The sequence below is a fragment of the Neocloeon triangulifer genome, unplaced genomic scaffold (genome assembly GCF_031216515.1).
Source record: "Neocloeon triangulifer isolate White Clay Creek 2 clone unplaced genomic scaffold, ASM3121651v1 ptg000014l, whole genome shotgun sequence".
In the NCBI taxonomy this organism is placed as follows: domain Eukaryota; kingdom Metazoa; phylum Arthropoda; class Insecta; order Ephemeroptera; family Baetidae; genus Neocloeon; species Neocloeon triangulifer.
The window spans coordinates 14,360,436-14,375,464 of record NW_026775556.1 but is presented as its reverse complement, the minus strand read 5'-3'; the positions used below and the strand labels follow the sequence as shown (position 1 = coordinate 14,375,464).

The 15,029-nt window shown below is 35.0% G+C and overlaps 1 protein-coding gene across 3 annotated transcripts; it reads left to right on the top strand.

The window, feature by feature from the left end:
• Nucleotides 1–6,774: 6,774 nt before the first annotated feature.
• Nucleotides 6,775–15,023, top strand: LOC132199942 (bridge-like lipid transfer protein family member 3B). Of its 3 annotated transcripts, XM_059625058.1 has the most exons (16): nt 6,775–7,072; nt 7,136–7,337; nt 7,447–7,635; nt 7,695–7,920; nt 7,981–8,147; nt 8,206–8,628; nt 8,684–8,867; nt 8,944–8,976; nt 9,488–9,580; nt 9,640–9,833; nt 9,891–10,146; nt 10,201–11,177; nt 11,249–11,281; nt 11,339–11,473; nt 12,352–12,624; nt 12,679–15,023. In XM_059625058.1, exons 1-16 carry the CDS (start codon nt 7,029–7,031, stop codon nt 13,132–13,134), a joined length of 3,885 nt encoding a protein of 1,294 aa, XP_059481041.1. In that variant the 5' UTR covers nt 6,775–7,028; the 3' UTR covers nt 13,135–15,023. The 3 variants fall into 3 exon arrangements, with proteins under 3 accessions (XP_059481041.1, XP_059481043.1, XP_059481044.1); XM_059625060.1 differs by lacking the exon at nt 8,944–8,976 and having other exon boundaries at nt 6,776–7,072; XM_059625061.1 differs by lacking the exon at nt 11,249–11,281 and having other exon boundaries at nt 6,776–7,072.
• Nucleotides 15,024–15,029: the final 6 nt, after the last annotated feature.

Sequence of the window (15,029 nt, the reverse complement as noted above, 5' to 3'; positions counted from 1 at the left end):
CTCAAAATTACTATTCATAATTCATACCATATTATATAGTACAATCTGTTGCACACACATGCGCTCGTAACGTTTTGCGATTCTTTGAAATATTTTTGAAATCATTCGTGTCTGATAAACTTTGAAATATAAATATCAATTAGCGATAAACTAAAAAATAAAAAAAATTTTCGTTGTAATCAATTCACTGACACAATGAAAAAAAATCTAAGTGGAAACTCCAACACATTATTTTATTTCCATTTTGCATTATGATATTAAAAGACTGGAACTGACTGCTAATTAGAATTTTCAAAAATAGTTCACAATTAATTAAATTTACGACCGCGGCCATCAAGGTTTATTAAAAAAGTTATGTGAGATATAATCCCAAGTAAAAAGGCAGAAAGCATTGAGGCAGTGATCTCACTAACCGACTTTTTGTACGAGAGAGCGAAAGGATGTTGTGCGCGAGAATGAAAATAAAAGTAACGCTAGCGCGCGTCCACCGGTATAGAACGCGATTATTTTATTTTTGTTGTAGAAGCACCTTCAACTTTAAAGCAAGGAACATCTGTCTGCGGTGGTCTCATTGCTAACTCCACCATTATTTAGGTCGAAATCTCCATTTTATCGTGACTTAATTAATTTTAATTTTGTCTTAAGGGTCATCCGCGCCGAGGATGATATAATAAAGCACCTTCAGACGCGCAATGAATAAAACTCTACGCGGCTATTATTGCTCTCATCATTTTGTATTTTTAATTTGCCACATCTCGGCGCAAAGGTCGTCCAGGCTGTTCTGATTTAAACGTACGTCATGAGTTAAACTTGACCTCAGACGGATTAGCACGTCACCTCCAAGTTCCTGCTCAGAAAGTGAAGAATATCGTTTGCTTACTCAACGACCAGTTTCATCACTTCAAATTGTATGTAGGTAAACAAATAGTAGTCCATTGAAATACAGTATTCAATAAGAAAGCCATTTTTTAAGGAGACTCTTAACTTGAGATATATCTCATGGCAAATAAGCTTTAAGAGAATTTGCTGACTTGACGGGACAAGAGCGCTCTTTGTCCAGAATTTAAATTTAACAAAGCAGGTATATTTCCAGCGACATTTTTGAACAAATATGCGCATGAATGCGGTGAATGAACTCAGTAAATACAAGTCAATTAAATGTTATCTTTGGCAGCTTTTTTTTTTATAAAATGTCATATTGTACTTTTTTCCAATAGTGCAGGTTTACGCGGCGGCTGAGTTTCTATTGATTTTGGGTGTTTCAGCAGACATGCTGCTAGTTGTAACACCCCTTTTTCAATTTTAAAAATATTTTTTCTATTACGGAGGAGACTAAAATTTATAATTTTTTTTAAATTTTTTTTTAATAGTGAGTATAAAATTTTTCATTACATTTTAAGGAGAGGCTATGAAGCTACATTAGGCAAATCTTATTATTTATGGTGCTATTTAATGCAATGACAGTAATTAAATTAAAAATAAAAATTGTTTCCTAAGCACATTGTAAAGTAAAAAGATTCCAATAGTTGCAAACTATTGATTAATGTTTAATAATTAATAGGTTAAGAAATCAGACTAAACTTGTGCATTGTTAAAAATGTGTTACGATTATTCTCACGCTTTTACTTGAGTCTGCGCCGATATGTGTGCGAAAAATTTTAACCTTTTCAAATATTGCAATGTGCCAACAATGGCGGTTTGAATAAAACGAGCATGTCCTTAACCGAAGCTGCTCCATCCGACTTAACGACTTGGGAGCGAGTGTGTCATATCATCTAATCCTTTAATGGAATTGTCCAGCGTGCGAGTTTGGTGCAACTTGGGTGAATTTTATGACAAGGAAGCGATGACCGTGATGGTCTGATCAGTGAAAGTGGAAGCAAGGTTAACGGCAGCGGCAACATCTTTGGCCCAAAGGCCGGAATGGCGCGCTGAAATTTCCTTGCTGCTCCTCCAGCCCTTGGTCATCTCTCTCGCCAAATGTACCACCAAACGTTAGCCTTCGGGAGGCGAGACGGACCTACACACATTCGCGGCAAAAAGTCCGTTTTCTGTATGTCCGCATCGGAATGTACAATATCCAATTATGTAGTCGGCATCAAGCGCGCGCTTTTATCTTTCGCGTAATCAAGGTCTTCAATGGATGCACTCACGATTCTGAGGTAATCATGGGACGTCCAAGTTATTCGTCCTTCTCACTCTGCACACGAATTTTTTTGTTCTCGTCGTAAAATTACCTTTTTGCTTTGATTGATCGACATGCTATTTTCCTTGGAATCCGTCCTTTTTTGGCACATTATGAGCTCATAAATTATAATATATAGTCGTGCCCTTTACCGTTTTAATCCATTGTATATGCACATATGAATACACATCAAGCGATATGAGAGTCAATTTTGTAATTTTATTTTCAATAATACACTTGTACTTTTAATTAATTATTTCATTTAATTATCGCTGTCGTCGCCTAAAATATCTCCAATTTCATAATTTTTTCTTCAAAGTAACTATATTTTTATTGAATTTATATTAAGAAGTTGCAGGCTTTTTTTTATTTTTTCAATGGTTCAAGAGCTATATTTATTACTAAACTCTTAGCTTTCGGTTTGACACCGAAGAAAGGCAAGCGTGAAGACTTCAATTTCAATTCATTACATTAGCAAGCGCGTAGCCGCGGCAAAAGTGAGTATATTATGTGCCTTGAATTGAATAACATCGACTGTGTATAGTGGCGGTCGCTTCGCATGCTCTGCATACATTATCAATCGAAATTTAAAATGACATTAGAGAGTTTAGAACATGTCCATAAATACGAGAGAAAATGTTTGCACCAGAGTATATTCAAACTGAATTTTGAACATGATCTCAATTTTACTTTCTTTTTTCGGTTTTTTTTTCATATTTTACATTTACTTTTGTATGTTTCTTGGTTTAATGAAAATAATAATTGCTTATTTAAAAATCAAAATGATTGTGGTCTAGAAAGTGAAATGCTTGAAATTTCGCAGTTTTGGCACAAAATTTTGGCTCTTGGCTTGTGTGTATAATTATCTGCAAGAGGCGCATACACACATTTCGCAGTGCTCATGCTATCATTATAATAATTTATGATAATTTGCATCCCACGCGCGTCACTATCATTATCATAATTACGCCACCTTGACCAGCATCTGTCTTATCCACAACGGTAATTCTGATGGTCCCGATGCAGAAAAAAGCTTTTAATGGAATTTGAATTTGGAAACACACACGGCGCTTTTAAGCCGATTAGGAATTGTGCAAGAGCGAGAAATAACAACTCTCGCGGTGCTTGCTCGTTTTAATGGACACGCATCTGAATCAGAATTCCTACTTATTGGCAATAAATTGGAAGACGAAGAAATCTATCTAGAGGCGAACATCTGATTCCAGCTACTGCAACACAACAACATTCCATTATTAGTTCACCATACGGGCAATACAAAAGTGGTCAATATAAGAGAAAATAATTATTTAAAATATATCAATTTTATATATATATATATATATATATATATATCATTATTATTATTTTTTTTAATGAAAAATATTAAAACAAGGTGTAGCTACTCACACGACATAGATTTGTAAAACTTCAGAATATTTGTATTATGCCACCGGCTCTGTTTAAGAAAGGGACAAGTTTTTATAAAACATTGTAAATGATTAAATAATTTGTGTAAAAATCACAATATTTCAAATATCCTCAGGTAACAAAAAATATTGTTTGCAATGCAAAGCACTAAAAAGTTTGCTAATTTCTCTGACAGAAAATAAAGGTGAATAATAATTGCAGCTTGACCTGCTTATTTGTCTTTGATTGTTTTAAAAGCTGCAAGTAGTATTTCAAAATTTCTCGTAATAAGGAAGTTATCCAATACGCCCTTACGATGTGTTCTCATTACATTACACCTTTATGGACTCTCCGTGATATTTCAACTGACGATGATCCGCTCGAACAGCCGACCTTAATCTACAGAACTTTTACTATAGCAGAACACCCTGACCGATTGATTTATATAATATATTGTGAGAGCAATAAAGACCTTTTTGTCAAAATAATATTTTATATCAATACAATCATTCCAAATTATTATTAATTTCAGCATAATAAATATTTTTTAAATCTAGAGGCGCGTTAGTTTCACAATGGCATTTTTGCTAGCTGTGGCTATCGAGCCTCGCTCTTCTCAATCGTGATCAAACTAAATAGCGTGTGATATAACGTTTGTGCATTTTGCTCATGGACGTGACGCTAAGTTGGCGCAGAGAAAGTTCACAGAGCACGAGTCTTGTACATCCCTACTTTTGGCTTAGTAAATGTGTTGTATACAGTCAGCACACAAACGAGAGAAGAAGCTGCTGGAGCAGAAGATAAATGTCTGCAGGTTACATCACAGACCTGCTCGATCCATTCCAGATCCACAGGAAAGAAGCAAGAAAATACATGTCCCTGGTTATTTCTAGAAAATGGCTTTGGGAAGTCATGAGGAAAATTTCTTCTTTCCCTCATTGTTATTCTTAGTATATATGAGAAATTCCAAAAGGAAATTTATTTATTCGGCAATGGCGTGCGCGCATAAATGAGCGATGACAGAAGGCAATTTTTTGCGACAAAATTTCATAAGATATAATATTTTTGGCCAGCATAATTTGCGAGTCCTTAAAGGTTACATGTCGACTGCTCTCGGCCGCAGATAAGAACGACCATAGTAGTAAAATGCATCTCCCTTGGCATCATTTCTTGCCGAGAGAGGTGGATAATACATTATTTTTCTTATTTATTAGCTTATCGTTAGCTTTCCGACGTAAGCGTTCATTAAATCACTGATTTTTTTTTTAATTAAAAAAGTACGTCATTTAGATAAGTAGTTTCTAAAATTATAAACGCCGCGTACTAAAATAAATAAATCTTTATAATCATAATCATAAATTTATGCTTTTGTTTGGTTTTGGATAATATTTTTATAAAATCAATAAACCTTGCAGACGCAGACTGGCTTAGATATTTGTGTACGCGGAAAACAAAATTATGTTGGGGCCAGGATGGACCAAGGTTAATTTGAAGCTATACACTACATTGTTCTCTGCTTTTTAGCACTTTCGACTCGCAAACCAGAATATACGCGCTAACAATAAGCACAAGCTGAGTTAAATGCAAGGTTGACTGACACAAATTTTGTAGGGAAAAAACTTCTTGATAGATCGTGAGAGCATACGTTGCTGGAAATATGTGTGAAGAACATTGAAGGCGCGTTAAAGATTAAAAACTAACTTGAGAGAATTAAACCTGCATGTGGATTCCAATTTTTCTCATTTTGTGTTGATTGGTCACAGATATGCGTGGATTGTGTCCTTGCTGTTGTGTCGTGCTGTTGCCAAAGCATGAAAATTTGTCATAATAAACAACTATTTCATTGTTTAGAAATAACTATCCATTTTTTTTTTTAATATTAGGCTGAACTGCATTTAAAGGCAAAAGTTGCGAAAAATACCGTTCATATTATGTTAAATGTGTTGAATGAATAGATGAAGCAAGGCAATTTTGTTTTGTGTTAGAACTGAAAAATACGTGTTTATTTCTTTTATAATGCAAAACCTTCAAACAAGAAATCAACCAACTACAAATTTAAAAAAATATATATCATATATATCAATCTAAATAAATCTTATCTGATATAATGATACAGTGGGAAGCACAAGAGTGGTCCTGAAGTGTTAATTTATATAATGGATTTTTTTTACAAGAATATAATGATGTTGAATGAATGAATATCGTAGTAAATAATGAAATAGTAATATCAATTAATCAAACCGGAAAAAGCAAATAGAAAAGAGAAAAACTAATTCAAATATAGCGGATTTTGTTTCTTTAAATTTGTATTTCTTTGTCATTTTATCGTGAATTATATCATATAAAATGGATTAAGGAGAAAATACAGTTTTTTTTAAATTTATCCCGCATCAAGTTATTATTAATTTTCTTTAAAAAATAAGCGGTTAAGAGTGAGCGCCTGTCAATTCATGGCTATGCAACCCGCGCCTCTTCCAAGAAAACAAAAATATTTTTGCTCTTCATTGTTCATTTCCATTTTTGCGACATATAACCAAATGGGAATTGGGTATTGATGATTAAAAATTTAATTAAAAACTTTATCAAATATGTTTCGCTTGGAAACTCTATTATTTATTAAGTTCTATAAATAATTTAATTTAATTAATATTTTTAGTAATGTTGAGTCCTGAATATTCTTGCAAAAATATCATCAAATTTAAAAATTAAAAAAAATATGCATGAAAAACAATTCATTAAAGAGAAAAATGTAATATATATGCATATAAGTCATAAAATCAAAGTTGTAGAAAAAAACGGGGAAAAAAATTTGAGGATCAGATATAATTAAATTTTTCAATTTCATAGAAAGACCAAAAATAATATATTATATAATACGTTTTTTATTTATTATTTTTTCGCACATATCTAATCAATATTATTTTACATTAGGATATTAAAAATCAATTTAGGATTAATTTAATTTTGATAAATTTATTAAATTCATAATGAAAAAATTAAATAAGGAAATAATATTCCACTGTATTCGGCGCAATTTCAGCAGAGCGCGCTTTTGCATAGACGCCACTCTCATGCATAGCTATAAATTATCATTCGTATTATCATATGACACGCGCCCCTGCTGCTGTGCAGAGCAACCCAAAGCAGGGGGATCGACGTGCAACAAGCTAGCATTGCGTTTGCGCTCGATTTTCGTATTCCGCGGTCCGCGTTCTTTTGTCAGCAGGCATGTATTATTGACCTCCAGCAGCACATCAGCTGGAGGAGGTTCGTTTAGATGTGCACTTGGATGACTTTGGCTTGTCAACTCGTGTTTAAATACATCAATTTTTCGCAGTCAAAGTCAAATGCGCTGTGATAATTTTGTTCTGCTGCTATTTGCGCCGATCAGTTTGACAATGTTTATCCCGAATTTGAGTCGCACATAGCCAGAAACATGGTGACTTTGATAAAGAATCAAATCTTCAAACATCTCTCGAGGTTTGATACGCCTTTTCTCTCTTCTAGTCACAAAAGGACTTTTTTTAACTTTGAAAATTTCAGGTTTACGAAAAACCTTTCGCCGGACAGGATCAACCTGAGCACCCTGAAAGGTGAGGGCGAGCTTACAAATCTGGAGCTGGATGAAAATGTCTTGACGGACCTGTTGGAACTACCCAGCTGGCTCAGGCTTACGAGTGCCTGGTGCAACCGAGTTTGTTTTAGAATTCAGTGGACGCACATAAAAACTGTGCCAATTGTATTGGTATGTATTTTTAAAACAATCTTATTAATTAACTATTTTTTTCTTGTCTAAATGAGGATTGTTCATATGTTTGCGAGGAAAAATTGTACAATTTTGATTTGGCTTTCAGAGACTGGATGAGGTACAGGTTGTTATAGAAACATGTCCAGATCTGCGTTCTATGTCTGCGAACCAAGGCCTCTCCTCCATGTCAAGTGGTCGATACAGTTTCATCCACAAAGTGATAGACGGAATGACCATTACGGTCAATGCTGTGCTAGTTACCTTCAAGAGTCCAGCATTTGTAGCCTCTGTCCAAGTAATTCTACTAAAGATTAAAATAAAAATTTTAAGTTTGTGTAATTAATTAAATTCCAGGTATCTAGAATAGTAGCAGAATCAAAAACTCCTACGTGGAAAAGGCACGATCTCCGAATGACAAGAGTGAAAGATACCGTTCGAGGTGAAATTTTGCTCTTCAAGGAGGTCGAATGGCAAACAGTGAGAATAGAAGCAAAGTCAACTGAGAATCCAACTCTAACTCCTCTCAGATTACTAACTAATCAGGCTAGATGCAGAATTACTATTAAAAAGAGGTTGTCAGGTAAATTATTGTTATTCGATTATTTCTTCCCTTTAGTGGCTCATTTTGCTAATTTTGCAGACTGTTTTGTGTTGGGATCTCGTTTGGTTCTGATTCTTGAGGACTTGTTGTGGGTACTTACCGACTCTCAGCTCCGAGCAGCCCTTTACTTTGTTGAGTCGTTAAGTGACCTGGTGCAGAAAGCAACCGACATTAGCAGGAAAAGAAAGGCAGCTAGGAAAATAGAGGTTTGCAAGAGATAATGTCCTAAATTTAAAAAGAAAATGTCTTATACTTGCCTTATAGATGCTTCCCGAGTATCAAGCTTGGATTTCGCAACAGGCCAGACAGCAAAATACTAAGAAAAGTGCCATCAGCAAAGTTTTCAGTCAGTGCGACGTGATCGAAACTTCATTCCATTTTCTTTCCGAGCAAATAGACCTTCACCTGTGTGACGATGAGGGTGACGGCCGGTCTAGTCATCCTCACTTAAAAGACGGTGGCGCCTTCCAGATAAGGCTGCACCACTTCAAAGTGGACTTCTACCCTTACCACTTATCTTTGAGTGACCGAAAGCACTGGCCCAGCTACGAAGAGGATATTCATGCTCAGTGGCTCGAACAAACACTGTCTACATTCACAGCCAATTTCATGGAAGCCATGGACTCAGGTGCCAACACCCACACTCGTCTTTCGAGGGCCGAGCCACACGACGACTTCCGTTTGCCAGTAATTTTAAAGTTTGTATTGACTTCTTTATTTAACTTGTGCATATGAAAAACAGGGAGCAAGGGGAAGCACCTCATCTGACCCACAAAGTCCTAACGGACAAAATGCGGTCAAAGATTATGTCGTCAGTCACTTGGCAAAGCTTATGTCTTCCTGTGTCGTACTAAGACTTGAAGATGTTACTCTTTACAAAGTATCCACCACAACAAGAAAACAGGCGCCAAAGGAATTCATTTCGAGTGAGTATAAATTTATTAAATTCATGGACTTAAATTTTTTTATGGTGTGTACTCAAAACGTAAAAAATTCACGTAGCCCGCCGGAAAAAAAGGAGAAACAATAAGTCAGGTACACATGAATGAAGTTGGTGTATCGCATGTGTATAATAGAGAGACCTGTATGTTGCAAGTCTTATGGTTTTTTAGAAATTAAATAAGTGATGGAATGTTGCCTTCAACTCGATAGGAAAACATAATGTATTTATGCCTTATGAGATTACCAATGAATCTTAATTTTCCGATTTGCATGATTTTCTTGGGAAGTTTTCCATTTATATGTGTAAATTTAATAATTGTTAAAATGATGTATTAAATTCAGTAGTAGAAAAAACTTTCATGGTCACTTAACCACACTTAATCTGATCGATTGTGTGTTTAACGTGGCACATATCAAAATTTCCTTCTTTGCATATATGGTGATAAATTGATAAAATTAAATTATCACATTCATTTTGAAATTATCATTTTCCATTAATTAGAATTTTATGCTCAAAAATAAATGACAAAGCAAATTTTTTTAGAAATAAATTTTAAATTGTATATTGAAAACCAAAATAATTTTCGACGCTTTTCTCTTTTAGGCGACAAGGAACTATACAAACTGCCTGACGAAATGTCTCTTATTCATGCAGAATTCACATATTTCTACTATCCAGATGACATCCCATTTCCACGTAAGGACAATCAAAGATTTTCAAGTTAATTTGAGCACTTGCACCTTTCGTCATTTCAGTGCCACCCCCTCAATTTTATGTGTACTGCAACCCAGTTCAAATACATTTTGATATGTTAACTGTTTTGTGGCTCCAATCCTTCGGTCTCTACCTATTAAGAACTTTGAGTGCTTTGACGGAGAATGCTGCTGCAAACACTAACAACAAAGATATTTTCAACATTGATGTTCGCATTGAAGCCATCATGCCAAGGGTTTGTAACCAAAATAATTATCTTGTTTGCATTGCTTTTAATATAATTAATTTACAGATAATATTGGCTGAAAGCGCAAGCCACGAAGGCGTCAATTCTTCGAGGATGCAAAGAGACCGTCCACAGTACCTTCAGCTCCAATCTTCCAAAGCAACCATTACCAATATCCGTTCACGAACCGTTGGGTCGAGGGCAGACTTGGCTACCTGTCTGAATGATCTTCAGCAAGGGGAACTTTTCTTCAACTCTGGTTTTCCCACAAAAGAGGGAGACAGGGCTGCTGTTGTTGAAAGACTATTGCGGCACGTGAACGGTAAGTCTTTCAGCTCAGGAAATAGTTTTAAAATTATAAAATTGTATTTTTTAGCAAGTGACAATTTGAGGCGGTCGGCTGATTTATCGGAACTAACGCTGTCTGAACTATCAGAAGGACTGAGTAGAGAGCTTTTCTGGGTAGATGCAAAAGACATTTGGTTCGTACAGCTTGACCCTGCTTGGGCAGAATTCACTGGCATGAAGTCCTCTCCAAATAAACCTGTGCCACTTATGGACGCTCTGCCTATCACTCTCTGGTTGTGCATGACTGAAAACAAAAACATCCATGCCGTTGCCCACATCCCAAGTCTCGTCAGTGTCCAGCTGAATCATTACCAATTCCTGTTTATTTCGCGCCTCCTCGATGAAGTTTCTGAGATGACCACATTCCTTCAAATGGACTCGAAGAAGATAACTGGCGAGGATAGTGGTGTCATTTGTGTCGGCGCAGCACTGCCTCAGGTTGAAGTTACGTTTGTGATGCCTGCACATAGTCATGCAAAGGAATCGTTTGACCTCGATTCTGTCATCCCAGACTCTTCTAGCCTAGCCGACATTCCTAATATTCCCATCACACCTCCCAAAAATCCTTACGAGATTAAAGAAACTGATTCAGCCGTTATCCATGGAGATGTGTTTTTTGAAGAAACCAGTCTTGTTGCCGATGCCCCAACAGCAGAACCGCTCCCCGTTGAGAGTCACTCGTTTAAAATGAGCAACTTCTCAACGTTCTCCAAAGGGCTGGCCAGTGGATTTTCAACCCTTATCACATCTTTTGATTCCACTAAGACCGGAGACGATGGACTGGACAACATGTCTGTTCGAAGTGACGGTAGCTCGGACAGTGAAAGATATGTCGTAGTCAATCTAGAACAGCAGAACAGGACTGACATTTTAAATGCAATGTTTGTCATACCTGCTGCAAGCAGAGCGCCAAGACCAATTATCGATGAGGCCAGTGAGGTGGTGGAAGATCCGGACGATTTGTCGCAGCATTCTGAAATGAGCATTCTTAGACGTTCAGATCCGGTAATTTAATTTTTAATTCATTATTTCCTCCCAGTTTTTATTTTACAATTTGTTGGTTTATTTTGCCTCAGGATGATCAAGATATGCCTGCATGTGTACAAATCGTTTGTTTTAATTACTGTGTTAGTGTTTGCCATTTTTCTGACTAAGATTGTTTCTAGGTGAGCGTAACAACTTTGAAACTCAGTCGAGTAGAGGCGATTTATCAGTCTCAAGGATTCAAGTCGGCTCTTAGAGTTCAATGCTCTGGGATATCATCAGATGAATGTGGAAGCATTCCTTGGGATGAATTTCAGGTAAATTTTGATAGAGAATATTCCATCTAATTTATCTTACAATGGAAATTGGCTTGTAAATATTGTTCAATCAAAATTTTCTCTGGCACTGCATGTAAAATATTTCAAAATATTTTTAAGCCTATACATGAATTTTTGGAAGCAAAAAATTTCAAAATTAAGTAATCCGCAAGACGTGGATATTAATTTATTCCCCTTAAAGGAATTAACGTAATAATAACTTTTTGTGCATTTACCCCTTAATATTGGGCTTTTTAACGTTCCCAACCTTTTGCATCCTTACCTGATTTAATGGACCACAATATTAACTTCTTAACACTTTCGCATGCTTCTTTGATTGATACTCAATTGTCAATGTGTCATGACAATTTTGACAGGCCAAGAGGAAGGTATTGGCTCTAAATTTTTTATTTTTGGCATGATTAGCTAGTATTTAGTTAGTCCAAAGTTCAAATAAAAAGTTTTTATTATGGTAGTCTAATTTTTCCATCATTCCTAGCAGCTTTTTGCTCCCAAAGTTTTCCCTTTTTGAAGCTGGATATTTTTTTTTTTGCATATTTCTCTATTTCATTTTTTTTTTTAAACAATTCAATTTACTTGCAAAAATGTTTCATAGCTATTACACCCCACGGCAATTTTGCATTGCGGCCTTCCTCAGCATTTTCATTTTGTTTCTCACCCTTCACAAAACATGCTGGGCTATTATATTATATTGAGAGAATCCCACTTTACTGCACTGTGTACTATTTAGAAATGTAGCCAATTACAAAAGAGGTTCTAGAAATAAATTCAAAAATCATCTAGTTAGTTACTTTGCTCTAGTTATGTGTGAATTTCTAAATGCATCAAATATTCACACTGGTTCCTTGCACTTGCAGAGCAAATTCTCTTCACGCACACGAGCGTGGTGTGATGAACGAGAATTAGGCAGACGTTGCAGCATTAAAGCTCGTCTTGAAAGAGCGCCCGACACTGAGCCCGAGCCGGACATGTTCAATAAAACTAATGTGGATAGTGTGATTCGTCAATTATTCACGGAAAATCTTGGTGCTGAAATATCCAACGTTAACTTGTCTATGTCATTGGTGTCAGTCTCTGGCTTAGCAGACTTGCTGAACGACGAAATTATGCCTAAACCAGTTCCAATGGAGGTAATACTCTTGAAAATGAATGGAATCATTAATATAAATAATCAATTGCTTCAGATTTTAATGGAAAATGTCCAATTGCACCTAAGTGAGGACCGATCTGCAGTCAGTCAACTTGCGTCTGCGAACAACATGCCTATCAATGTTTGCATATCAAAACTGAAAGTTTCGAGAACGGCGTCTGGAGCATTTTTCATTGAGCCATCTGAAAACAGTGGAAGTTCAACCAGCCCTACCAGCACGCAATTTGAAGTGGAAGTAGCAAGAAAAAAAGCATCCGAGATGACACGCGAAAACGAAGAACTGCGTCGGCGACTTCTGGCAGCTGAAAGGCTACATGCAGAGGAGAAGATGAAGCTCAGTTCTAAAATTGATGAGTTGCAAGGGGAGCGGATGGCCTTGGAGGTTTCCTTAAGGAAAATGCAACTCACCCAGGCCGCAACCCAATCATCAAACCAGTCTGCCACCCCTGCCAGTGCCAAAGCTAGCCAGCAAACACCCTTACGGAGATAGCAGTGCTGTTTTGGCTGCACCGAGGCACAGAGTTAATTTATTAGCAGGTTCAAAATATTGTGACAGTTAATCCAAATTATTTCTATTCCTTGCTCTTGAGGTATAGTTCTTGAAACCATTTTTTATAATGAATTATCATAGCCAGTGATTTCGTTTAATATTAATTAAGCAATATTATTCATGCATTACATGGATAAGGATCAACTACAACAGGCCTTCTGAAAATAGCTTGTGAAATCCTATTATTTAAATCTTGAAGGATTTCCTATTACTTGCTATTTAAGTGCGTGTTGCGGGTATAGATCCTTATCAACTTCAAAAATAGAGTGATACTTGATGATAAAATCCAAGATTAATTTTTATGAATTTGAAATTAGTGAAGAGTATTGATAACTTCAATTTAAAGTTTTGTGCAAAAAATATTTTTTTTGTTTTATTTTTTATTTTTTTTATGTTATACCTATTAACTTAAGCCTTTTTTGATATGTCATTGTTGACTTTTTTTTAATAAATTTATGCAGGTACACCGTTTATTTTCTTTTAGTTTTTCTATGCAATGCTGAATCGCTCCTCGAGTTAGTTTGATTATTGCTCAAATTTTATTTTTTCTTATTGCAAATTATTGGTTGGAATTTTTCAAAAAAACTCTAGTCTTGCGAATATATGATTTATAATATGCCGCTTTTAAATTTGATGCAATATCAGCCGAGATAATATCTGACGTATTTAATCACCATTATTAAAAAAATTGGCCAGCACACATTTTGATGGAATTGCAATTGAATTATGAATGTTCCAATTAATAAATAATAAAATATGAAATTCATGTTCACATATATATAAGGAAATAACTAACTGCTGGAATCCTATTTTTGAAATTACCTGTGATCTTAAAAATTATATTTGTGTCCATTGCGTTCTTCTGATTTTAAAGCTAGCAATTCTCACCTTGACACCCTAAATTTTTTATTTCAATCCTTTATAATAACAAAAATTGATTTTGTGAATTTGAAGCCAAAAAATATAAATTATAATCATTTCAGTAAAAATTCTGTTCTGCAATGCAGTGGGCTTCATAATTTAATTTTACTGTTAACTTGTCAATGCTCTTAACATCACTAAAAATTTTCTGTGCCAGTTTTCCGACTCGTGGAACACAATATATAGGAGGATAATCACAATATTTTATTTGTTACAATGTGCGCCATTTATTTTCAACATCAGTTGTTATATTGATGAATTATAAAATTGAACTATTATAAACCCATTAATCTGGTGCAATATGTAATCTTCAATGAATTAATGATCTTCTATTTCTCTGCGTTTATTTACTATTTTTCAAACTATAAAATATCTTACACTATTAAAATGTTACAACACTTAATTCTTTAAAAATATGGTTGCTTGAAAAATTAATTACTTTATCTTTTTAAATTACCCAAAATTTGCATTCTGCACTTGCTTTTTAGTTAATAAAATACAATTAAAATGCTCCGTGTTGCATAATATATTTAATACATGTGTGGACTTTGAAGATATTGCAATTTTAATAATAGCTCATGTGATTATAATGTTTTGTACTTGACTCAATTTTTGTGGAAATCTTAATACATATTGCATTTTGATTCCATGCTGGCACATGTTTGTTGAATTGAAACTTCTGCTATATATTACTGAAATTTCCTGTTCAACATTTTTGATGTGGAGAAATTATATCATAATTATAATATAAAGTAAAACAAAATATGAGCACTGAACTCTTGTGAATGATTCCCATAATGTAAAGTTCAATTTCATTGTGGACTGTGGACGCACTGAGATGACTTATCCTGTTAAATTATATAATTCGTGGAAAATAAATCAATAAATTACTATGATTGTTATGCAAATACTCT

What these genes read in the sequence shown, in the direction of transcription:
- LOC132199942 (XM_059625058.1), top strand. Translation starts at nt 7,029, where the DNA reads ATGGTGACTTTGATAAAGAATCAAATCTTCAAACATCTCTCGAG. An exon ending in AGGCAGCTAGGAAAATAGAG is followed by an intron (nt 8,148 to 8,205) that starts GTTTGCAAGAGA and finishes CTTGCCTTATAG; the next exon opens with ATGCTTCCCGAGTATCAAGC. An exon ending in TTCCTTGGGATGAATTTCAG is followed by an intron (nt 11,474 to 12,351) that starts GTAAATTTTGAT and finishes TTGCACTTGCAG; the next exon opens with AGCAAATTCTCTTCACGCAC.